Source organism: Mus musculus, chromosome 5 (genome assembly GCF_000001635.26).
Source record: "Mus musculus strain C57BL/6J chromosome 5, GRCm38.p6 C57BL/6J".
In the NCBI taxonomy this organism is placed as follows: Eukaryota; Metazoa; Chordata; class Mammalia; order Rodentia; family Muridae; genus Mus; species Mus musculus.
Window position 1 is genome coordinate 73026003 of NC_000071.6, and position 25322 is coordinate 73051324.

A 25322-nucleotide genomic window follows, 5' to 3' on the forward strand; every position below is an offset into this window, starting at 1 on the left:
ATTTACTGACAGCTGTATAGACTGGCGCACAGACACAGACAGCACAACATCTCTGTCTCTGTAAGGCAGGGGACACAAATTGGACTGACGAGGACAGTCTCCCGCTTTTCACTCTGCATTATCTCAAGCTGTTAACTGAGTTAACAGTCTTGGAGATTATGGGACTGTGAGACAGAGAAGGACTAGCTAAGAACCACGGAGCAGCTCCACTTAGTTTAGATAGATGCTTGTAGGTACTGTTAAAGTGTCCACAGTTTCAATTCCAGAGTAAACTTCTACTTGTCTCGTTTCTTTTTAAAGATTTATTTATTTCATGTATGTGAGCACACTGTAGCTGTCTTCAGACACACCAGAAGAGGGCATCGGATCTCTATTACAGATGGTTGTGGGCCATCAAGTGGTCACTGGGTATTGAACTCGGGACCTCTGGAAAAGCAGTCAGTGCTCTTAACCACTGAGCCATCTCTCCAGCCCTTGTCTCATTTCTTTATTCATGATTTTAATGTTCCTCTCAAAGAGCATAGGGCTTAGAATTACCTATCTTGGTTTCTACTACTTATTTATTATTGGACAAATTGGCCCCACTGAACCTCAGTTCTCCTGTTTAAAATGGGAATAACTAAGGGACCATTCAATTGAGTCGTAAGGAGAGAATATGGCCGTGAAAAATGTACTGGCACTGGGTCTGAAAGGCCTAACAGTTAATTTATGACTCTTTCAAGATTTCATTCTTATCCAGACTTCAGATTTTTATTATAGAATACCTTTTGTGAGATATCTATTATTATAAATGTTACTGAAGCTGAAATCCATTATCAGGTGTGAGATGGGCAAGTTCTTCTATGGAATAACGCACGGGTCTTAACATACTATTCCCACAAGCAGCATTATGGCTATGCCTTTCTCTTAAGAAAATGTGTTGCTACTGCTTAAAGTGACTAGACGAAGACACAACAAACCCACATTTTTCACATTTAGAGTAAGGACTACAGAGTACACTGCCCTGGGGCTGGCTTTTATCACCAGAGAATATATCCATAGACCTGGACTGCCTGGATACTCATCAGGCTTATCTACTCAATGTTATTAAGCTCCGGTCGCAAGCTGGTTGTTCGCTTTTATTAAAGTGAAGTTTTCATTACTAAGCCAATATTTTACTGAACCTAACTTTCAGGGAGATCGTTTTGATAACCAAAATGAAAAAGGCTTGCCCACATATTCTTTCTAGGGATATCGAGTAAGGACAGCTGCACGCATACATTGTTTTATGATATCTGATGCAGGTGCTCAGTGGGAAAGACACAGAGACTTACATGCGCGTTGGTGTTCATCCTGTATATGTCTTCGTTGGCACCGAATGTCCTCTTGCAGTTGTCTAGCCACTGCAGAAATGAGCAAGGGTAAATTTCCATAGTCATTACACTAAGAAGGAAAACAGCGCTGTAACAAGCCTGTCTGTATAAAGGCAGAAAGGCTAGGACTGGCTGTAGACGCAATCACACCTAGGGCCAGCCATGTAAACAAATGAACAAGGATCAATACAACAAGATGCAGACGCTGCCGTGAGTTTATTAACAAAGACACAACCAGTGGTCTCGGGACCCGTGGGGCCCCATATCGTGAGCTCCTTGGCTTGGTGAGTTTTATTGGAAATCTTCGCTGTCTCTACCTGACCTTTATGTCTGAATGTGAGACGTGGAAAATGAAAGATTCACTTTCCCTTTGGCCGATCTAATAAAGGCAACTTTATGAGCCAGGGCTGTCTGCCCATCCGAAGTTTAGTTCTCCAAAGACGCATGCCACTTTTAATTACTGAAACAGAAACCGAGATCTATCTAAATCCTGTTTTTATCTATTTTCTTTCTGTTTGGATGGTAATAAAGGACAAGCATTCTGTCTCTGAGGCATTTGGGTATATGTGGGTTTTCTTAAAGTCAATACTAATTTAAAAGAAAATAGCGTTGTGGGATGTGTAGAAAAATGGAGCCGCAGAATTTCCAAAGTGAGAACTAAGGGCCTTCAGGTAGAGCCCTTGAGTTCCTGCAGTTTCTGGCTAACGGGGTGGTGGTGTTTGTGAAATGAAGGAATCAGCCACTTAGACTTCCTCTTTTGAAAACAACTACCAGCCAAGTAGTTCCCTGGAAAATATTTTAGTGTTAGATATTTAAAATTCTCAATTGTAACTTAGTGCTCTACACAGAGAGAATCAAAATTAGAAATGGTTATTGTTTCAAAAAACCAAAGTCTTTGACCTTCTGTCTCCCTTATCACAATCACTCAGACAACACTGGCCCTTGGGTTATTTTCTTGACAGCGTGTTGGAATAAAAACATGTTAAACCTTTCTGCTAAGAGACAGCTGGTGGCAGCCATTATCGGAAGCTATCAGCAGATTTCTTAAAATTCAGTCAATATCTACCATGGAATTTATGCCTTAATCTCTACTCATACAACATGTTAAAATGCCGATACACTTACATTGCTTTCCCAGTGTGTCCAAGTAAACTAGGAAAGTGGAAAAGTTATTTCAGTTGATTATTTACTGCCTATTCTAAACATTTTAAATATTGCACACCCTGCTCTACATTTTTAGGGAATACTATTTAATGTAGTAATTTCTGATCTTATCAACAATCATACAGTCCCGTGGCTGAATACTAATAGCGTGTACAGACGCAGCACAGCCGAAGGGCCATGCGGAGAAGCCCCACCTCCTACCTAATTGTTCTCATGGTTTCTTTGCTCAAATGAAAACTTTAGCTGCTGTGGGAGGCTCTGTTTCTGAGTATCACAGAGCAGCTTATGCATAAGCAAGCAGTCATCCGAGCCAATGACAGACAGTGTACCGCCAGGCAGGACTTCGGGAGAGTACTGCAGTGAGCCCTGCACGCGTCCCTTGCTGTAGAGGGTGGGCAGACAGTGGTGGCTTCAAGCTCATGCCCTAAGGGTTCTGTGTAATGTGAGCTGCAGTTATCAGTGATAGCAAGGTACCGAGGCTGAAAAAAAGAAAAGGAAGCTGCAGCGAGCGAGCCCAACTGTCTGGGCAGCTTCGTCCTGGGGCCTTTGAGGTGTTGACCCAGTGCAGGGGGAAGGGAGGTTGCTAGAAGAAAAGATCAAATCATAGTCCCATGGGTGCTGGGGAGATAAAGGCCCGATTCCTGCCAAGACTTCGAGGTCCTGGCTACCACTTCACTATCATACTTGAACCCTAGAGGATGGAAACACTGGGTGTGCACCAAAGATACTAGTTAGGGCTGGGGGTAAAGCTCAGCTGTGGAGCCCTTAACCCAGCATGCAGAAAGCTCTATAGAAACAAAGCCAATGGTAGAGAAACTGCATAGAGATACTCAACCATACACAAGGAGAACAGAGCGATGAAGACTGGGCAAGAAAGGGGCGGATGGACCACGAGTCAAGGTTGGTTTTCACTGAGGACGATGGTCTGCTTTGAATGTAATTGCACCTGTGTTATATATTACACTGTCAAGTTCCACAGGTCTGTCTATTCTTATGCACCTGATTTGAAATCTTTAATAAGTGTTGGTGGCTAGAAGTAAAACTTCAAATTTTACTGTTCTTCATGATAAAATCTACAAGACTCTTCCTAGAAAAGGGAAATGGTACCTTAGGCTTGTCAACCGTGTTGTCTTGGTGGTGAATATTAACTCAGTTCTAGGTAGCAAACATGGTGTATGTAATATATACACAGCAGGGTAGTTGTGTCCTCAAAATACGTCATTTATGGAAAATAAACAGCGGGCCAGATATGAGTGGTTAAGTTAGGGATCACTGACCGATGTTGGAGAAAATTTGTGCAATTATGAGCCACTTGTATGTCCACATGCATTTTAGAATTAAATTTCAGACTTCCCATTAGTATGCCATTTGATTTTCAGGTACATGAATTCTATAGATGGTATCTATACAAAACTGGGTCTTGTGGCACACACACAAAAATGAAACAGTTTGTTCCTCTGAGTGGTCGTCTCTCAAGGCAATGTCTGGATCTGTGATGGTCTAGCATATCGTTAGCTAGCTTCATTTCTGGGCATTTGAAATTGCCTCATTAAAAGTAGTTATCTATTGCTGTAATACCAAGCACTCTAAAATATAATAGCTTAAAGTAAGAGCAAGGAGAGAAACAATATTTGCTATGCATGTAACCAATATCAGATAAACATTATGCGCTGTTCCCGGTTTGACTAGGATCAGCCATGATTTGCACTTAGCTCATGGTTTGACCAGGGCCCCAAAGTTCCAAGCAGGCCCTTACTCCTGACTTGTGGGCTCTTGGCTGAGTTATCTCTTTTCCTCTATGTGGCCAGTCATCCTGTAGTAGGGAACCAGAGTTTCCCAAAGCTTGAAGTGGGCACTCTAAAAGGCTTCCTAAGGGCTTGCCTTGAGATTTGGAGTGCCTTGTGAATTCCGGTAGTTAGAGTGAGTTACAAGGTCATTCTAGACTGTAATGTGGGTGGTGTTGAACTGCATGGGAAAGGAATGTAGACCCGGGAGGCTGAATTCACTGGGCCATTGTGGTAACAGCATCTAGGATAGGCAGTGACTTCTTGAAGACCTATGAGGCACCAGCCTAGTGGGGTAGAATGAACTTTCATTTTATTAAAGCAAAAGTTTTCTGGTCACCAAAAGATGCTTTAGTAGTGAAAATGATAGCAACAGGGAAAAAGTAGCTTCAATACACACATCCAATAAAAGTCACGCATCAAGGATCAGTGGGTGTATGCACTTGCCACCAAGCCTGAGGACCTGGGTTCAATCTCTTGGGACCCACTTGCTAGAGGGAAAGAAACTCCCAAAAGGTGTTCTACGACTACCATGTGTATGCCATGGTATGGCCTGCCCTTGTCCACAAACGATAAGTGAAGTGTATATTTAAAAGAAAGACCTCTTATATAAATAGCTGAGAAAAACAGCTCATTCACAGTCCTGGGCAGGATTCACAAGCTAGCTACCCCCTATGACGGTATCTATGTTCAAATATTAGTCATGACGGAGCTTGATGATCAACAGATGAAGCAGTGAAAAATCCACGTGTGCCTGATGACAAACACTTCTTTTGTAAAACTAGTTGGTAAACTCAACTTCATACAGATTCCATGACTAGCAATTCTATTCCCAGAGGGCTCTTTGGCAGATGTGGACATCTGCATGCAGAAAGCGGTATTTGGAGGAAGGCTTGAGCTGATCGCGCCCGATAATTCCCTGACCAAGACTTCTCTTCTTCAATCTCTTTAGTCTTTCAGACCTCATATGAGCTCACACTCCCATGATAAGGAGAGAAAGCCTTTGTGCAGGTATTTTCTTGCCCAAAAAGATCTTCAAATCTCAAGTTCAGAGTCCAGGATCATTTCCCAGTCCTGCCAAAATTCCCTTCCCTTTGGAAATCTCCCATAGTACTTGGCTTACGATAGCTTTGCTGTTGAGGCTGACTGAGAAGCCTCTCTTGTCCCTGGTACTTTAATACTTACGTGACGGATACTTTGCTATTCTGAATAACTACAGCTTGAATGCCCTTATCAAAAAGGCTGGGGACCAGAGTGTTTCAGGTTTTGGTACACATGAGTTGTTTCTTTGTTTTTAATGAAACCAACGTCTAGCACAGAATATGTGTGTGTTATTCACATAGCCTGCAGGTAATGTTGTACAAGTCATAATTGTTTATAAAACAAAGTCTCTATATACAAACGGATCCACCAGGAAGCAAAGGTACTGCTGTACGGGCCACTTGCGGGGCAGTCTGGTTGGGTAGCCATCTCTTTATTAATGGGGGACAGTCTGGGACTAGCCATCACTACCACAGTCTTCATTTAAGCTTCTGAGAATTATTTTCTTGTTTTTTTTTTTTGTTTGTTTGTTTTTTTTCTGAGACAGGGTTTCTGTGTGTAGCCCTGGCTGTCTTGGAACGCACTCTGTAGACCAGGCTGGCCTCGAACTCAGAAATCCGCCTGCCTCTGCCTCCCAAGTGCTGGGATTAAAGGTGTGCGCCACCACGCCCGGCTCTGGTGATTATTTTTTTACAGAATGTTTTGACCCATCACATGACACCCCTGTCATCATGTTGGTGCTGAAAGTTTCAGATTTTGAAGCAATTTTGGGTTTCAGATTTTTGGGTCAGGGACAATGACCTCCTATTTATAATTCAATCTGTGCTGCATATTTTTAGCTAGGATATTTTAGGAAAGAAGGACCAGGTTTCACACTCGGTTTTTCAGAGGTCTTTAAATGTGGTTATATTTAATACTAATTAGTGAAAGCTTCATCTGTTTTAGAAAAAAGCCTATGGTTTGTCAGGGACAACAGTTTTTCCCTCCTTGTTTTTCTGCATTTGTCAAACTGAAGGGAGTTGACAAATGACAGGCTGTAGGGAGTTGGGCCAGTGTTTAAATGGCTGACTAGAACTGTGGGACCATTTCCTAGCAGGAAATTACAATATGCTCCCTGCTCGTTGCTGCCCTCCCTCTCAACACCAAGATGAGTTTTATTAAAGGGGGCAGATGCCCTACGCCACAGCTCTGTCACCTGCATTTCGAAACACTACTTACCCCTTACCCCTCCTGCCGTCCTGACCTCAGCTGCAGTCTCCTACTGTGCTCCTAGGCAGGAATTCTCTGGATCAGAGAAGAGCTGTCCCAGGACCTACCGTGAGGCCAGCGAGAGCGCTGCTTGTCGGGGGTTCTCTGCATCCAGGTCAACACTTGAGTCTAAAGCAAATGATTTGTGTGTGTGGAGGAGACTGACCTGCTCGGCTGCTTCTCTCTTGGTGGTGTAAGTATCCAGATGTTCCTGCAGCTCCAAGACGCCAAACTTGAGTGTTTCCAGCAAGCCACACGCCATCAGCTGTGGAAGCGGACACACAGGTCATGAGAACCCACCAGCTGGTTACCGAACACCCTTTGTTCCCTGTCAGAGCAGTGTACACCTCAGAGGCACCGTCCCTCAAGCTTCTAAACATGTACCTGTCACAGCAAGCAAGGGAAGACCAAGGAGATCTGGATTTTTTTGTCTAGCTATCTCCTATCAAACTTTGTTCAAGAACAGGAAGGAACATATATCTCTAGATTATGGTACTTCAGCTTTCTCATCTTGGATTCTATATGTATAGAACCAGCAAAGTTGTATACAGTATTTCATATACTGGAACGTCTGTCTGTCTGTCTGTCTCTCTATCCATCCACCCATCCATCAGACAGTCTTACCACGTGGTTCTGGCTGGCCTAGAGCTTACTATATACACCATTCTGTCCTTGAACTCAGAGATCAGCCTGCCCCTGCCTCCAGAAAACTTCCACCACGTCTGGCTGGGATGACATTTTGCTACATATGTAGATCAGGGTTAAGATATGAACCCTTCACAATTTGAAATTGAGAACTGCTTTTCCAAAAGGCTTAATAAATGAACAACATCATTCCAGTGTAGTCCCCTTGCTTGTTTTGTGTTTTGAAATAGGTTTTTGCTATAGAGAGGTGGCTGGCTTGGAACTCATTATACACCCTGGGCTGGCCTCGGACGTGTCCGCCCTCAGCCTTCCGAGTACTGGCATTTATTTCCACCTGGGCACCATCACGCCTGGCTTACCGTTTCGGCATCCACAAAGACAGTGGGGCATTCAGAACAGGCCATCATCACTTCCAATGAGCTTTTAAACTTGGTACCAATGCGCTGTAGACTCTCACCAAGAAAGCCCACAGCCTCCTTCGTTATCTCTCCAAACTTCCTTTGAATTGTCTATGAGGAAAGTATGAGAAAAGGTTAGCATTTCTCACACACATACATCTTCCCCCTCTTTTATGTAAAGAAGTGTTGCAACTGAAATTACTATAATGGTTCACAGAATTCTATTAGCAGATCTGTTAGGCCTGTACATATTTCTTTAGGAGCTACGTCAACAAATAGCTATTATGATCGGATACAATGGCACACATCTGTGTTCCCAGCTACTTGGGAGAGTTGGTGGGGGTGGGGGTGGGGAATGCCTGAATGCTCAGGAGTTCTAGCCTATAGTGTGCTGTGACCATACATGGTCAGCATGTACAGTGACCTCCCAGGAGCGGGAGACCACCAGGTTGCCTGAGGAGAGGTGAACCAGCGGGGCATAGGGAACAGCTAATGTGTATCTGCATACACATGTGTGGTATTACAAGGGGATATTAAGACTGAGGAGAGGAAAAAAAAAAGAGCATCAGGAAACTGCCACTATCTCTGGCAAGGAAAGACAAATAGAAAGTCAAGGGAAGTGCAGTGAGTGTGAAAGGTTGAAACTCACGCCTCTTAGCATGGACAGCCGCCCAGGAAGGGAGCTGGAGGCTGGCGTGCGTGCGTGGGGAAACTTAGTGTGGGCAAGGAAGGAAGATGGTGGACATATCAGTGCCTTAGGTGCTCTCCTTCCCCACACGATGCTCAAAACATGGTACCCACGTGCCATGGTGCTGTCTGAGAATATTCACTGGAAAGTGCATGGCACAGGGTGGGCACTTAAAAAAATGACAGTGCTTATTGCTACTGTTCCCTCATGGAGGAAAGTGACCTTTGTTACTGAGTTCTCACAGTGACGAAAGGGACATTTAGTACCTCCTCATCAACACTGTGTCCCTCCCTGTAGTGGCTGGGGGAGGGCAGGCACAATGGAGTCCCTTTATTTCTCTGGTACCCAGGATGGTACCCAGCATCCCACAGGAAATCCATCAGGCCCCGAGTGGCAGTTTTGTAGCCGTTTCACTGTAGGGTTTCACATCTGTACTAGTAAGTGATTGATATACCAGGAATATTGCCAGTCAATTGCAAATGAAGGGAATGTTACATTCCTAGAAGCAAGCATGCTTCTTAAAGGGAATCTGCAGGGATACTAAAGCCTGAGACACCAAGTAGAGAAGCCTAGTTTTACCAGATTAGTGCGATGTGAGTTCAGAGGCCTTAATGTCCACTGACCTGAAACAGTCTTGAAAACACGTGGAAAGTAAACACCGCACAGGACCCGTCTGTGTCCGACAGCGTCTGATTGACATGGCAACGCCACGCTTCTTCCTCGTCCTCGTAAGCCATTGGCTGGAAAGCTGCTATTATGGCAGACAGAAAGGGGGTCGGGAGAGGCGAGGTTTGCACTTCTGGAAAGCCGTCTTGTTCATCTTCCTCTTGACTGTGAACACAAAATCCATAGCAATCCTCAGGCTATCTCAAAGGAACAGACTCCTAGGACTTTAGGCCACTGAATGGAAACTATTCTTGTTCACAGATATACACTGAATTTGAGCAGGAGTTCTCACAACCTGTGGCTCGCAACCCCTCTGGAGGTTGCATATCAGATATTTACATTATGATTCATAATAGTAACAAAATTACAGTTATGAAGTATCAACAAAATAATTTTATGGTTGGGGTCACTACAACATGAGGAACTGTATTAAAGGGTCACAGCACTAGGAAGGTTGAGAGCCACTAATTTAGAGAATGCAGACTAAACACCCTAGGATAGTATAAGTAAATTCATGTTCTTCCTATTTGAAAACTCTCGAATTTCAAGTGATTGTTCTTAACCCCAAGTCTACAATATGCTATAGCTGGAGTTATGGATCAGGGCTGGGCGTGGTGGCGTGTACTTTTAAACTTAGCATTTGAGCAGCAGAGGCAAGTGGTTCTCTGTGAGTTCGAAGACTGCCTGGTCTACATAGTTCCAGGACAGCTAGGGCTATGTAGAGAGTCCCTGCCTCTTGGGGATTTATCATTCCCACACCGAGACAGTCAAAACATAAGCCTGGAGCCATGGAATAAGACCAAGTTGTGTTTCACTCAGTCTCAGATTTTGAGTCTGCATGTAATATGAATAGTTCACATTATAAGATGGCAACCCTACACCTAAGACTCAAGGAACACCAAGGAAGAGAGGATGGGAAGATTTGAAGAGGCAGAGGAAGAGGACACCTGGTGCTGGAGAGATCTTCTAGACTCCATAGGAAAACTGTTCCTATGAAACCTCAAACCTATGTCTGCCTAACACCCCTCATAACACCACGGCGACAGACACACCAGAGCAGAGGCAAAGTCGCTCACTTCAGTCCTTTTCTACAGCTGAAGAGGATGCTGCGTGTCTACTGAGCACACAGGTGTAGCGTAAAGCACATTTGATTAAAATAAGTCCCTTTGGTGATTTTAAAATTTTCATATGTGAGTACTGTATCTACATCTTCCTCCTCCAACTGCTTGTCCTCCCCTGAATCCCCTCTTGGCTTCATGCCCTCTGCATTTTACACACACACACACACACACACACACACACACACACACACACACACACACACACACACACAGAGTGCTGAGACTCCATTTATGCTGATCTTAATCTGTATGTGTTTAGGGCTGACCATTTGTGATCATAAATCCTATCTTTGGACACAGTGCTCCTCTCTCTCCTCTCTGTCTCTCTCTTTCTGATCAACCACTGATTGCCTGTAGCTCTTCATCTAGGAGCAGGGCCTTGTGAAATTTTCCCTATTACACCAGCGCGTCTACTAGTGTTGTCATTGTGTGTGGTTTTAGGCAGCCATGCTATTGAAAAATAGGACATATTAGACAGTATCATAATTCAGATCATAGAACTACTTTGCGTGCAAAACTACTAGGAGCCACCAGAATTCCCTTTAAGAACTTAAGTAATAATCACTCAACTTAATCCACAAGCGAAGAAAAGTTTTGTCTGAGAATTCTTCACATTCTGATTTTACATTTTGAACGTGCAGAATATACACATCTGAAAGAATCAACATGTCATCTTCCAGTACCAAGAAGTGATCTCTCAGGCTTCCTACAGCAGTTTAACTGAACATCTGACCTCTGACAGGTCATCATAGGAGCCCAGAAACCCATTCTACTATTGATTTTTTTTTTCCATTTTTTATTAGGTATTTAGCTCATTTACATTTCCAATGCTATACCAAAAGTCCCCCTTACCCACCCACCCCCACTCCCCTACCCACCCACTCCCCCCCTTTGGCCCTGGCGTTCCCCTGTACCGGGGCACACAAAGTCTGCGTGTCCAATGGGCCTCTCTTTCCAGTGATGGCCGACTAGGCCATCTTTTGATACATATGCAGCTAGAGTCAAGAGCTCAGGGGTACTGGTTAGTTCATAATGTTGTTCCACCTATAGGGTTGAAGATCCCTTTAGCTCCTTGGGTACTTTCTCTAGCTCCTCCATTGGGAGCCCTGTGATCCATCCATTAGCTGACTGTGAGCATCCACTTCTGTGTTTGCTAGGCCCCGGCATAGTCTCACAAGAGACAGCTACATCTGGGTCCTTTCAGTAAAATCTTGCTAGTGTATGCAATGGTGTCAGCATTTGGAAGCTGATTATGGGGTGGATCCCTGGATATGGCAGTCTCTACATGGTCCATCCTTTCATCTCAGCTCCATACTTTGTTTCTGTAACTCCTTCCATGGGTGTTTTGTTCCCACTTCTAAGGAGGGGCATAGTGTCCACACTTCAGTCTTCATTTTTCTTGAGTTTCATGTGTTTAGGAAATTGTATCTTATATCGTGGGTATCCTAGGTTTTGGGCTAGTATCCACTTATCAGTGAGTACATATTGTGTGAGTTCCTTTGTGATTGTGTTACCTCACTCAGGATGATGCTCTCCAGGTCCATCCATTTGGCTAGGAATTTCATAAATTCATTCTTTTTAATAGCTGAGTAGTACTCCATTGTGTAGATGTACCACATTTTCTGTATCCATTCCTCTGTTGAGGGGCATCTGGGTTCTTTCCAGTTTCTGGCTATTATAAATAAGGCTGCTATGAACATAGTGGAGCATGTGTCCTTCTTACCAGTTGGGGCTTCTTCTGGATATATGCCCAGGAGAGGTATTGCTGGATCCTCCGGTAGTACTATGTCCAATTTTCTGAGGAACCGCCAGACTGATTTCCAGAGTGGTTGTACAAGCCTGCAATCCCACCAACAATGGAGGAGTGTTCCTCTTTCTCCACATCCTCGCCAGCATCTGCTGTCACCTGAATTTTTGATCTTAGCCATTTTCACTGGTGTGAGGTGGAATCTCAGGGTTGTTTTGATTTGCATTTCCCTGATGATTAAGGATGTTGAACATTTTTTCAGGTGCTTCTCTGCCATTCGGTATTCCTCAGGTGAGAATTCTTTGTTCAGTTCTGAGCCCCATTTTTTAAGGGGGTTATTTGATTTTCTGAGGTCCACCTTCTTGAGTTCTTTATATATGTTGGATATTAGTCCCCTATCTGATTTAGGATAGGTAAAGATCCTTTCCCAGTCTGTTGGTGGTCTTTTTGTCTTATAGACAGTGTCTTTTGCCTTGCAGAAACTTTGGAGTTTCATTAGGTCCCATTTGTCAATTCTCGATCTTACAGCACAAGTCATTGCTGTTCTGTTCAGGAATTTTTCCCCTGTGCCCATATCTTCAAGGCTTTTCCCCACTTTCTCCTCTATAAGTTTCAGTGTCTCTGGTTTTATGTGAAGTTCCTTGATCCACTTAGATTTGACCTTAGTACAAGGAGATAAGTATGGATCGATTCGCATTCTTCTACATGATAACAACCAGTTGTGCCAGCACCAATTGTTGAAAATGCTGTCTTTCTTCCACTGGATGGTTTTGGCTCCCTTGTCGAAGATCAAGTGACCATAGGTGTGTGGGTTCATTTCTGGGTCTTCAATTCTATTCCATTGGTCCACTTGTCTGTCTCTATACCAGTACCATGCAGTTTTTATCACAATTGCTCTGTAGTAAAGCTTTAGGTCAGGCATGGTGATTCCACCAGAGGTTCTTTTATCCTTGAGAAGAGTTTTTGCTATCCTCGGTTTTTTGTTATTCCAGATGAATTTGCAAATTGCTCCTTCTAATTCGTTGAAGAATTGAGTTGGAATTTTAATGGGGATTGCATTGAATCTGTAGATTGCTTTTGGCAAGATAGCCATTTTTACAATGTTGGTCCTGCCAATCCATGAGCATGGGAGATCTTTCCATCTTCTGAGATCTTCTTTAATTTCTTTCTTCAGGGACTTGAAGTTTTTATCATACAGATCTTTCACTTCCTTCGTTAGAGTCACGCCGAGATATTTTATATTATTTGTGGCTATTGAGAAGGGTGTTGTTTCCCTAATTTCTTTCTCAGCCTGTTTATTCTTTGTGTAGAGAAAGGCCATTGACTTGTTTGAGTTAATTTTATATCCAGCTACTTCACCGAAGCTGTTTATCAGGTTTAGGAGTTCTCTGTTGGAATTTTTAGGGTCACTTATATATACTATCATATCATCTGCAAAAAGTGATATTTTGACTTCCTCTTTTCCAATTTGTATCCCCTTGATCTCCTTTTGTTGTCGAATTGCTCTGGCTAATACTTCAAGTACTATGTTGAAAAGGTAGGGAGAAAGTGGGCAGCCTTGTCTAGTCCCTGATTTTAGTGGGATTGCTTCCAGCTTCTCTCCATTTACTTTGATGTTGGCTACTGGTTTGCTGTAGATTGCTTTTATCATGTTTAGGTATTGGCCTTGAATTCCTGATCTTTCCAGAACTTTTATCATGAATGGGTGTTGGATCTTGTCAAATGCTTTTTCTGCATCTAACGAGATGATCATGTGGTTTTTGTCTTTGAGTTTGTTTATATAATGGATTACATTGATGGATTTTCGTATATTAAACCATCCCTGCATCCCTGGAATAAAACCTACTTGGTCAGGATGGATGATTGCTTTAATGTGTTCTTGGATTCGGTTAGCGAGAATTTTATTAAGAATTTTTGCATCGATGTTCATAAGAGAAATTGGTCTGAAGTTCTCTATCTTTGTTGGATCTTTCTGTGGTTTAGGTATCAGAGTAATAGTGGCTTCATAAAATGAGTTGGGTAGAATACCTTCTACTTCTATCTTGTGAAAAAGTTTGTGCAGAACTGGAGTTAGATCTTCTTTGAAGGTCTGATAGAACTCTGCACTAAACCCGTCTGGTCCTGGGCTTTTTTTGGCTGGGAGACTATTAATAACTGCTTCTATTTCTTTAGGGGATATGGGACTGTTTAGAAGGTCAACTTGATCCTGATTCAACTTTGGTACCTGGTATCTGTCCAGAAATTTGTCCATTTCGTCCAGGTTTTCCAGTTTTGTTGAGTATAGCCTTTTGTAGAAGGATCTGATAGTGTTTTGGATTTCTTCAGGATCTGTTGTTATGTCTCCCTTTTCATTTCTGATTTTGTTAATTAGGATTTTGTCCCTGTGCCCTTTAGTGAGTCTAGCTAAGGGTTTATCTATCTTGTTGATTTTCTCAAAGAACCAACTCCTCGTTTGGTTAATTCTTTGAATAGTTCTTCTTGTTTCCACTTGGTTGATTTCACCCCTGAGTTTGATTATTTCCTGCCGTCTACTCCTCTTGGGTGAATTTGCTTCCTTTTTTTCTAGAGCTTTTAGATGTGTTGTCAAGCTGCTAGTATGTGCTCTCTCCCGTTTTTTCTTGAAGGCACTCATAGCTATGAGTTTCCCTCTTAGAAATGCTTTCATTGTGTCCCAAAGGTTTTGGTACGTTGTGGCTTCATTTTCATTAAACTCTAAAAAGTCTTTAATTTCTTTCTTTATTCCTTCCTTGACCAAGGTATCATTGAGAAGAGTGTTGTTCAGTTTCCATGTGAATGTTGGCTTTCTGTTATTTATTTTGTTATTGAAGATCAGCCTTAGTGCATGGTGATCTGATAGGATACATGGGACAATTTCAATATTTTTGAATCTGTTGAGGCGTGTTTTGTGACCTATTATATGGTCAATTTTGGAGAAGGTACCATGAGGTGCTGAGAAGAAGGTATATCCTTTTGTTTTAGGATAAAATGTTCTGTAGATATCTGTCAGATCCATTTGTTTCATCACTTCTGTTAGTTTCAGTGTGTCCCTGTTTAGTTTCTGTTTCCATGATCTGTCCATTGGTGAAAGTGGTGTGTTGAAGTCTCCCACTATTATTGTGTGAGGTGCAATGTGTGCTTTGAGCTTTACTAAAGTTTCTTTAGTGAATGTGGCTGCTCTTGTATTTGGAGCATAGATATTCAGAATTGAGAGTTCCTCTTGGAGGATTTTTCTACTATTGATTTTAACACTTGGCCGTTTGGTATTCTGCCTAAACAGGCATGCAGTGTGCTTATAACATGGTGTTTTTTATTTTATATGGATACTAGCAGAAAAAAACAATTTTAGCTTGCCTTATCTTTAAGACTGAAGACAACAATATTATAGACTACCAATACATCAGAATGCATAAACTGGAATGGGGGAGGGGCATGTTAGAAAGGGGGTGGAGATAAGCAGAGACTCATTACTGTATGCATGACCACACCCACCTGGACAACCCTGAGAAGTCAGCCTCTTCCTCCTCACACCGTTCATCCAGCTCTTTCAAAGCCAAGGTGACATCCTCTTCACAGATGGACTCGGGGTAGCTTTCAGGGGCCAGAGGCTCTGGCATGTCAGTTTCCTCTAAATCAAGAATCCCTCGACATACTAGCGGGTCCTGTTGGTCTGGAATAACGTATGACCCTTCGTCTTCAAAGGCTGTAACGTGTTCCTCCTTTAATACTGAACTTGTACCCTGTGAAGGAAGCACGGCTTTAGCAGACTTCAACAGCAGCAGGAGAATCTTTATCAGTGCAATGAAGGACAACTGCCAGCACCCCAGGTCTCCACTGTCTAGTCTGTACGCCTTTTGAACTGTGAATATATGCAATTGTCTCTTACAATGGTCCTGCTGATTTTCTTTCTCCCATTTGTTTCTGGCTGGTATGGAAGAACTCAAGGTCCAACACATGAGGCAAACTGGTGATTACGAACACCAATCCCCAGCTGCTAGAATTTTTAAAATTATAGTATACAGCCAATGGCTATAAAACCACCCAACACTTTTTACTTTGGGTACCTTCTCCCTCTTAGTTACAGGATCTGGGTCCCTGACCGGAATCCATGACCTTTGCTTAAATGCCTTCTTTTATATACATTACATTTCTATACAAGAAAACTTGGCATTATAACTATTATTTGAATATTATCATTATTATTATTATTATCTCTCTTATTTGAACTACCTAGAACCCCTTTTCATTTTATCAGAAAAGTAGATTCTGACTACAGGTAGTAAGACGGTTCAAGAGTGAATCCACTGATCCTATGAGGCCGCTTCGTCCACAAGTCAGAATCGGACACTGGCCAGTCATCAAAAGACTCAACCGAGACAACTGTATTCACTTTCCTGGTGTCTGTGATGCAGAGAGTTGGCTTCAGGAAATAAGACAATATAGCTCTTTGCAGCTTTGAAACCCAGTAAAGTCTCATGGTTAAGACAGAGTTCTCAAGAGATTATGAAACTTTTAGGTGGTTAACTTCTGAAATCAAATAAATTATAAGCTGCTTTATCAGACAAGAATGGCCCCACATCCATTAACCTTTAGCAAATGAGTAATGACAACACATGCTACAGGGTATAACAGTAGTTAAGTGGTCTCTTTTCCTAGTCACTGTTAACATGCTGACATAATGTGCTGTGATTGCCAAAGCAGAGAAACCCAATGGATGCTGGCTAAATAAATGAACTGCCACGGCTAAAAAAAAAAAGAAAAAAGAAAACAGAAAAACATGTCCAAAGTCATGTTCAAACATAGTAATGTCAACACTCATTTCTAATTTTCATGGATATAACTCTGATCAGTTTGAGTTTTAACTAATAGTGGAGCTGGTTTAAAAGCCAATATAAACTCTTTTTTTTTTTTCAGTACCAGACCCCCATTACTTAATATTCACAGTAGTTTTTAGTATTTCTTTTATGGCTTAAAAATGAAATATTTTCCTACAAAATGTGAAAAGCAAGTAGAAGTTAGAACCCCTGGATTAGCCTTGGTTCACTCTTCTGTAAAACTCAACCATGAAAAGAATTTTGAGCACTTTCAAGACAGACGCTCTGCTACAAATTAAATCATGATCTGAAATCTTGTAATGGGCTTAGGCTAGTATGCAAATTGCAACAGCAGACAGTGGCATACGGAATGCAAATGGTGATCAGCATCAGCCCGTGCAAGTGTCCGCTGGTACCCAACCAAAGGGAAAGAACATGGTTGCCTGGGACAACTGAGACCAATCTTAATGATGGGCTTAGAGAGAGGTGGCTAGGGATGGTATCCTGAGGAAAGGCAGCAGACCTCAAAGGCTGAGGCGTGTGGGAGAGAAACAGGAAGTGCACAAAGCAGGACTTATGTCATCCCACTGGATTCTATTTAGTACAGCTGCAGGTTCCATCTGGAGACTGGTTTTAAAGACTTGGCTAGTGAAGTAACAGCACCAGTAATCTAGAAAATACTATGTAACACTGCTAGCAATGTCCTCACGTATACAATTGTACTGATAGCACGTGTTTTTCCTGCCACATCAGTGTGAACTGTGTTACAAACCCAAACCTGGCAGCATGAAGCCCTAACCCCCCCCCCCCCCCCCCACTTTTCATTAGTGTATACCTGTGTTTGGCTATCACCTGCTACTAAATTATAATTTCTAATTGATGCTTTATTGGAAATTATTCAGTATACAGCTCCCCTAAACTTCACTGAGTAGCACACTGGGCTTGTGAATGGATCCCATTGTTTATATAACAAATTATGAGATTCAAATTTCCTTAAATCCCAGTCACACAGTGATGGACATACACGCGTTTTATTACTTATAAAGGTTCATTTTCTATGTGCAAAGTTTTCTCTGGCTTATGACCGAAGACTTCTTTAATGAAATCAAGCGAAGAATTTGAGAGTTTCTGTTTTGAAGAGATCAGAGAGGGAGGGTTCCCCCCCCAAAGATTGCTTTTATTATTTTTAATTGTGTAGGTGTGCGTGTGTGTCTGCACGTGCATATGTGCACATGCTATAGGCTAGAGACAGTGGCTCTCCTGGAGTTGAAGTTACTGATGGTTGGGTACTGTCAGTCATGATTGTTGGGACCAGACTTGGCTTCTCTGGAAGAGCAGGAGGTGCTCATAACTGCTGAGCCCTCTTTCCAGTCCTCTAGTAATTTGGTTTTCTATCATAGTGTAGCTACATTTCTGCCATGACATGCCTCCTGTGGTGGTCCGAATGGGAATGGCCTCTGCAGACTTATTTATTTGAATCTTTGGTTCCCAGTTGGGAGACTGTTTAGGAAGGATCAGGAGGTGTGGCCTTGTTGGAGGTATGATGTCACTGGGGGTGTGGCCTTGTTGGAGGTATGATGTCACTGTGGGTGTGGCCTTTTTGGAGGTATGATGTCACTAGGGGTGTGGCCTTGTTGGAGGTATGTCACTGGGGCTGGGCTCTGAGGTTTCAAAACCCCAAGCCATTTGCTGTGCTCTCCAACATGGTGATAATGCGCTGAACTTTAATCAAGTTCCCAATTAAATGCTTGACTTTATAGGTTGCCTCAGTCATGGCATCTCTTCAAAGCAGCAGAAAAGCAATTAAGATGGCTCCCTTACCTCCCCAGTATTAGCATACTTTAAGGGAAATCTTCAGATAAATACTTAGGTGTAGATTTGTTCCTTTAATTTGTAAGCCATTTCACCTATAAAAATTAACTAGATAGGGGGCCGGAGAGATGGCTCAGAGGTTAAGAGCACTGGCTGCTCTTCCAGAGGTCCTGAGTTCAATTCCCAGCACCCACATGGTGGCTCACAGCCATCTGTAATGGGATCTGACTTCTGGTTCAGGTGTGCATGAGGATGGAGTGCTCATATATATAAAATATATCAATCTTTTAAAAAAAATAACTAAATGCTTGCAGAAATTACTTTAAAACTAATTTCAATTTTAATATCTCAATGCTCTCTTTTGTTTCTTTACGGGAGGGCAATTAGGGACACAGGGAAAAACAAATTCCACCTGTCCCGCTAACGGATGCAATGTTGTCATGGTTAATGAAATGACACTGTTCTCCAATACCTTTCATTCTGATCCTTCACTGCACAGCGAGAGCGAACCGTTTATTAAAAAGGAAAGAGGAATGACAAGTTGAAGAGCTCTTTCTTTGGTAGAAATGATGCCCCAGGGACTTTATGGTACTTAGGCAGGAAGTCCATTAGACCGTTACATATTTTGGGATGAAGCTAGGCTCATGACTGTAATGCTAGCACTTGGGAGGTTGAGGCAGGAGGATTACTATGAGTTCCAGGTCTAGGTAACACAGTGAGACACCATCACACAAAGCCTAAATCAATAACCAACTGGAAACAAAACAGCCAAGAAGCAGACAAATGCCCTGCATAGGTTCGTAGATTAGCCTGAGGCCTCACCTCACAGGCTACCTTTCTTGTCACTTAAATCTGAATCGCTGTTAGATTTCTGGAGAAGATGTAATATAATGACCATTTTCTCACATCTTTAAAATCTGTGTTTACTTGCTTATTATCTGTTAGTTCTGTTAGGATTAGGCTCCATGCCACTAGCTGCCTGTTGTATATGCCCAGATCCTAGAATAGTGTCTAGGACAAGATAGGGGCTCAATAGTGCTGGCGGAGCTAGGGAACGTGGAGGCTCCCACCTGCCGTGCCAGCCCTTAGGAGGCTGAAGTATGAGGACTATCAGGAATTCAAGAACTACCAGGGTTGCAGAGTAGGCTCCTGCCTAAAAGAAGATGAAATGAGTAAGTGAATGAATGAACGAATGAATGCCCACCAGCATCTCCATTTATTTAGGGTTATGATGTACCACTTATCTTGACATAAGGTATTACTATGCTTCGGGACTGGAATACTCCCTAAGGGTCCATGCAGGGCTTACTTCCCATCATGGTGCTACCGTTAGGTGGTGGGCATGGTGTGTGTGTGGGTCTACGTCACTGGGGGTGTGCCTTTGACTGTGAGACTGAGGGACTTCTCTGTCCTCCTTGTCCTTGCTGTTTCATTCAAGGACATGTTGATAGAGTTGCTTGGTATTTACTTCTGCCATGAGCGCTATCACAGGCAATCTTTCAGGGACAGAAAGCACCAAACTGTGACCAAAAAGAAGCTGTTCTTCTTTCTAAGTGGATTTTTCTCAGGCGGTATTTCAATGCTCATCAGCAGAGCCACTTCTTGAAAGCAGCATCCGCAGGCACTCCTGCTCTCTGATGAAGTCTGTCTTGAGAGTGGTACCCGACCGCACACGTCTGACCCTCTTCAATTCTCACTTCCCTCGTCTTCCACCCATCTCATTCCCTGAGACACTGAACTCCTGCAGGCAGCTGAGTGCACCATGTTGGTTTATGTGCCATGTTTCCGTGTGTTACCCCTCTACCTGGAAGGTACACATACCCTGAAACATGTTCTTTATGTCTGTCACCACCAAAAACAACCAGTGTATTACTCTCTGAATTTCCACAAATCCTTCAACATATTACTAAGTTCCTATATTGAATGAATGAATGAATGAATGAATATATATGTGTTTTATATATATATATATGTGTGTGTGTGTGTGTATCTATCTATCTATCTATCTATCTATCTATCTATCTATCTATCTATAGATATATTTTTGCAAATGCCTTTTCATTCTTCCTTAATGTAGACAGTAAACCCGTCATCCCTGGTGAAATCGCCATGAACACTCCACTGAGCTGCCTGCATCTATTAGAATTTCAAAGACAGGTGGATCAGGGAGCCCAAATGCATCCATTTCAAAATCTGCTCACTATTAAAGAGGGTGCAGACACATTCAGTTCTCAACCTAGTAAGAGCGTAAGTCTTTGCCTTACAAAAGCAAAACAATCAAATAACCATTTCAGTCGGGGACTTAACTACAATTAATTTCATTAAGACAAAACAAAACAAAAAACAAAAACCAGTTTTTGTTACCGACCAAGAAAAGCATGTTTCACATGATTACAGCAATAATTACATTCTAAAAAAAAAATCTATAATCATCTTTTAAAATAAGAAAGACTGAGACAACTAATACTTACTTATTTTTGGTCAGGCATTAGCTTGGAATCTGGCCTTTCTTCTCACAGGCCTTTCCAAAAACCATAATACTAGTGGTTCCAAAGTCTTTTGGTAAGGTTCACTGAACCCTCTGCTAACACAGCTAGCCTGAGGTCCTAACCCAGTCATAGCACCAATCACAGAACACCCATACAAAGCAAAAGGGAGGGGAAGGGACACACAGAAGCAGCCCTTCACAGAGTCGCAGCGCCCCAGGCGATGCCTGCTGTCCCCAGAGAAGCGCTGGCGTAGTCGCCAAGTCACGTTCTGCAACGCAAAATGCTCATTGACACACTTGATATTATTTTTAACCTGTAGGCTGTTTCCAACACATCAATTTTAAAAAGAAAGAAAAAAAAAAACACATATACAAACAACCCAACAGGGTCTGACCTTTTTGTTTAAAACAACCCAACAGGTTAGAAATACTGAGAACAAATCAAATCATTAGCAGCACATCAGCTGAAAACTCTTTGGGGAGAGAAGCGAGGGGGGCAGGGTTGCTGAAGGGAACCTAGATTGGCCATGCACCAGCCCCATGTCTCCCCACCTCAGGCAGCTGGCTGCTAGCATTATCTAGACAGGCCTCCAAACTGGGGGTCTCGTCTCTGATCTGCAGTACGTCTTCTGTCGTGTTGCTGCTAGCAGAATCCTGAGACTGCAGCAGGTCCTGGTGCTCGGGCATCATGTCCTCCGTCACACAGTCACTGTTCAGCTGGGGGGCAGGGGGGAGGAGAGATTCCTTCATTAGTGGCAACAGCGGCAAGCAATAGCACGCATCACCAGATACTTTCTGTTGAAAAGACCTTCTGGGGTTTCCTAGTTTGCCTTTCCCTTGTCTAGTTAGTATGTATCAGAATGGGTTGTGAATGGGGGCAGCTAATCCCTCAGCACCACGGAGCATGCAACCACAGAGGTTAGATGTTGCTAACTAAACAAAGGGCAAGAACTGGAGCTATCTAGAACTATACTAGCCTTAAGACAAAATTTGTATCTTTTTCATGTATTTGCTTTTGTCCCCCTGGGGCAGGAAGTAGATTCTCATGTATCTTAGGCATGCCTCAAACTCTCTGTAGCCAACATTCCTTACATTTTTGATCCTTCTGCCTCTCTCTTCTGGGCATGTACTGATGACTGAGATCCGGCCCAGTGTTTTGTGTGAGCTGGTATTGAACCAAGGACCCTGTGCACGCCAGGTGCCAGGTGCGTTCTCTGCTACTGAGTTCCATTTCAGGCAGGTCTGAGGGTTTCTGACCATGGGAACTCAGGGCAGGCAGGCAGGCAGGCAGGAGGGCACCCTCAGTAACGCAAGCAAAAATCAACTGCACAGTTTCAATAAGACAAAAAGGCAAAGAGGAACTGTAAAGCTGTCCCTAGCAGAGCTAGTGACAAAGTGACAAGATAGTTTTCTCTTGGTTAGTATTCAACCTAGGCAATACCAGCTTTTGATTTAGAATACACAGAGGCAAATGCTATCATTTTCAATGCAGACAAAGCAATTTTTCAATGATTTTTCCCTAAATTAGCACCACTGAGACTGGCCCTGCCCTTGTCGGGTAAGTAGTCATTTCTGCCCCTGAGTTTCATGAGAGCTAGCCATTATCAGGCACTCACTGTGTGTTGGGTGGCTTACCTCCAGCAAGGCACTATTGTAAGGATCTACTTTTAATGAATGGTAACATATCTTCCCAGAGTTACAAAGTGGGTAAAGCCAACCTCTGAGTTTATAATCACAATTTGTATAATCTGAGCCAGGATCACAGAGAGAGGCAAGGCTAGCCCAGCCTTGTGGCATATGGTTGGTCTCCATGGCCAGGAAATTCACCATCCCTCTAAACTAGTCCCATGGGACAAGCCTTTTTTAGCCATGTCGAGGACATGGGCACTAGGCAGAGCCTGTTTCCAGTCTCCTTTCTGTCTGAGTGCTCTGGGACATGCCGGTTACTCTCCAGATCTGCATTAAGCCTGCTTGCCTTGCATAGACAGGTGAGAATTATGGAGACCAGTAAAACACCCTGGGGACCCTGGTGTGGTGGTGAATATTCAGCAGTCACTTCACACATAAAGGGGAGGGGTGTGGCACTGGAAAGACTTATTTATGTTAATAATGAGATGTTAAAATAGCAGAGGAGACAAGAAGCTGACCACAAGACAGCTTGCCGTCTGGCTTAAAGCCTGCCGGGTGCGATACTGCTGCAAGGGCTTGACCCTCAGGTGCTGTAGAGTGAGGAGGTCTCCGCTAAAGGGAGACAGGCTGTAAGGAGAGGTGGGTAACCCTCGCTGACACTAGGGATGCTTCTGAACTGTACACGCCAGGGTGCCATTCTCCATGATGCTGTCTCCAAATCCCAACCTTCCTCTACCTGCGAATTCAGGCTTCTACACAAGCCACTTTCCTGGATTGGTAGACGAGCCTTGTTCATCTCACTAACTTGAGCCTTGTGGACTCATTAACTTGGCCACCTGAGCCTTGGGGTGGGAGCCAGAACTTCACATAACTAACTTTCACTCCCTAACAGAGAGGTTATCTCTATTATTTAAAAGTTATGTTTCAGGGCTGGAGAGATGGCTCAGTGGTTAAGAGCGCTGGCTGCTCTTTCTGAGGACCTGGGTTCAATTCCCAGCACCTACATGGCAGCTCACAACTGTCTGTCACTCCTGTTCCAGGGGATCTGACACCCTCATACAGACATTCATGCAGGCAAAACACCAATGTACATTTTTTAAAAAAAGTGTGTGTATACGTGTGCAGCTGTGTGTAGGCATGCTATGTGTATACGTGTGTGGCTGTATGTAGGCGTGTGCATGTGACTGCAGAAGAGGGTTTGAGGTCCTCTGAAGCTGGAGTTACAGGTGCTCGTGAGCTGCTGCTGGATGTGGGTGCTAGGAACTGACCCCAGGTCCCTTTAAAAGAGGACAAAATGCTCTTAGCTGCTAAGCCATCTTTCCAGTCTCCTAACTTAATCTTGAAGAGGACCAATGATGGGCTCAATCTTATGCACTACATTCAAAGTGTGACTTGCACACCTCAAAAGAAAGGCAGCTGTGTACCAAGAGGTGCAAGTACCCTTGCTGATACCATAAATATGTATCATCTGAGAGGAGCTGCTAAAAGGGCTCTAAGAATCTAGTTGGCTCTACTCTTAACCGCTTCGGGCGCATAGGTCAACTTCATGATTCTGTTCTTTGTTCATGATTCTGGTTTTTGTAACACTGTTTTGGTTTGTGTATTTTTCACACAATGAAGTGACCATCTGAAGGCATGAGGGGGGGACTTTTTTTTTTTTTATAAATTGAAGCTCGTCTACTTTGTGGAGAGGTGAGATTAATACCATCTGGGTGCGTGACAGGATCTGGCTTGCGGTGAGGGCGGCTTCTTCCTCTGAGGACTCGTCGGTATCCTCCTGGTTCGTCAGGGTCAGGCTGGGGGTGCTGCTGGAACACGGGTACTCCTGGAGGGATGGTGTGTCTCCTTTGTCAATGCTGTCCAGCGAGCGCCGGCGGACTCCCCAGTTGAAATTGTCCATGCTCTCCCCCTAGAAAAGCAAGACACGGTTTCTAAGAAGTCAGCCACATGCTTATCAATGCTGCAGCGATTAAGACACCCGGGAACATATACCAAGGTGAAAAAAAAAATTACTGAATGCATTCTCAAAAGCAGAGATTCAATCAGCCTGTCTGTTTCTTTTAACGTTTAACCCGTCATCAAATGTTCATATTTATAGAGATTAAAAAAATCATTTGGTTATTTTTAATAAGCCTTGATAATTCATCTTGCACTGCTGATGGACCAATTAGATCTACACTCTAAATCATTTCTACTCTAATACACAAGCACAGATGAGACCACACAGAGGACGGATACCGGCAACAGAGACACAAACGGCTACAACTTACCTGCAGTTCCTGGTTAGCAAAAAGGAAAACACACAGAGTTAGAAAGAACGAAGACACACATTCAAATATATGCTACGCTTTTTGGGAGAAGAACTCTGTGAATTCTCAAACCCAGAGACGGATGCGAGCTCCGGATTTAGCTTTTTTTGCGGGAAGCCAACATGTGATTCGAACCAGGGAAGAGCTGGAGACAGACACGTAGAACGACGCTTCCGTGGTACACTTCGGCAACACGGAATTCACAAAAATCTTCAACTTTTACACGGCCAATACTCGGTACAATGCAATAACTGACTCAAAGTACCCACATTCAACTGACGACGATATGGGGTTACGGTTACTTTGTCTGCAGGACAGCTGCAGTGAAAAGCAGTGGTCGTTTATCAATAGGATTTAAAATCAAGATCATAGCTATCAAAACACTACTGTTGCCAGCTTCAAAAGAGGCCACAAGAGAG

At 43.2% G+C, this 25322-nt stretch overlaps 1 protein-coding gene across 19 annotated transcripts in view; it reads right to left on the bottom strand.

Annotated features, from left to right (window-relative positions):
- Fryl (FRY like transcription coactivator) overlaps positions 1 to 25322 on the bottom strand; it is a 236509-nt gene that overhangs the window by 5812 nt on the left and 205375 nt on the right. For 11 of the 19 annotated variants that reach the window (XM_006504150.4, XM_030254825.1, XM_006504148.4 and 8 more), the window contains 8 exons: positions 24865 to 24873; positions 24300 to 24503; positions 21518 to 21682; positions 15344 to 15591; positions 8944 to 9151; positions 7594 to 7743; positions 6756 to 6854; positions 1314 to 1382 (listed from right to left, as the gene is read on the bottom strand). In XM_006504150.4, the coding sequence (XP_006504213.1) occupies positions 1314 to 1382; positions 6756 to 6854; positions 7594 to 7743; positions 8944 to 9151; positions 15344 to 15591; positions 21518 to 21682; positions 24300 to 24503; positions 24865 to 24873 (1152 nt within the window). The remainder of the gene's footprint in view (positions 1 to 1313; positions 1383 to 6755; positions 6855 to 7593; positions 7744 to 8943; positions 9152 to 15343; positions 15592 to 21517; positions 21683 to 24299; positions 24504 to 24864; positions 24874 to 25322) is intronic. The other 8 variants (NM_028194.2, XM_006504152.4, XM_006504141.4 and 5 more) reach the window with 1 other exon arrangement.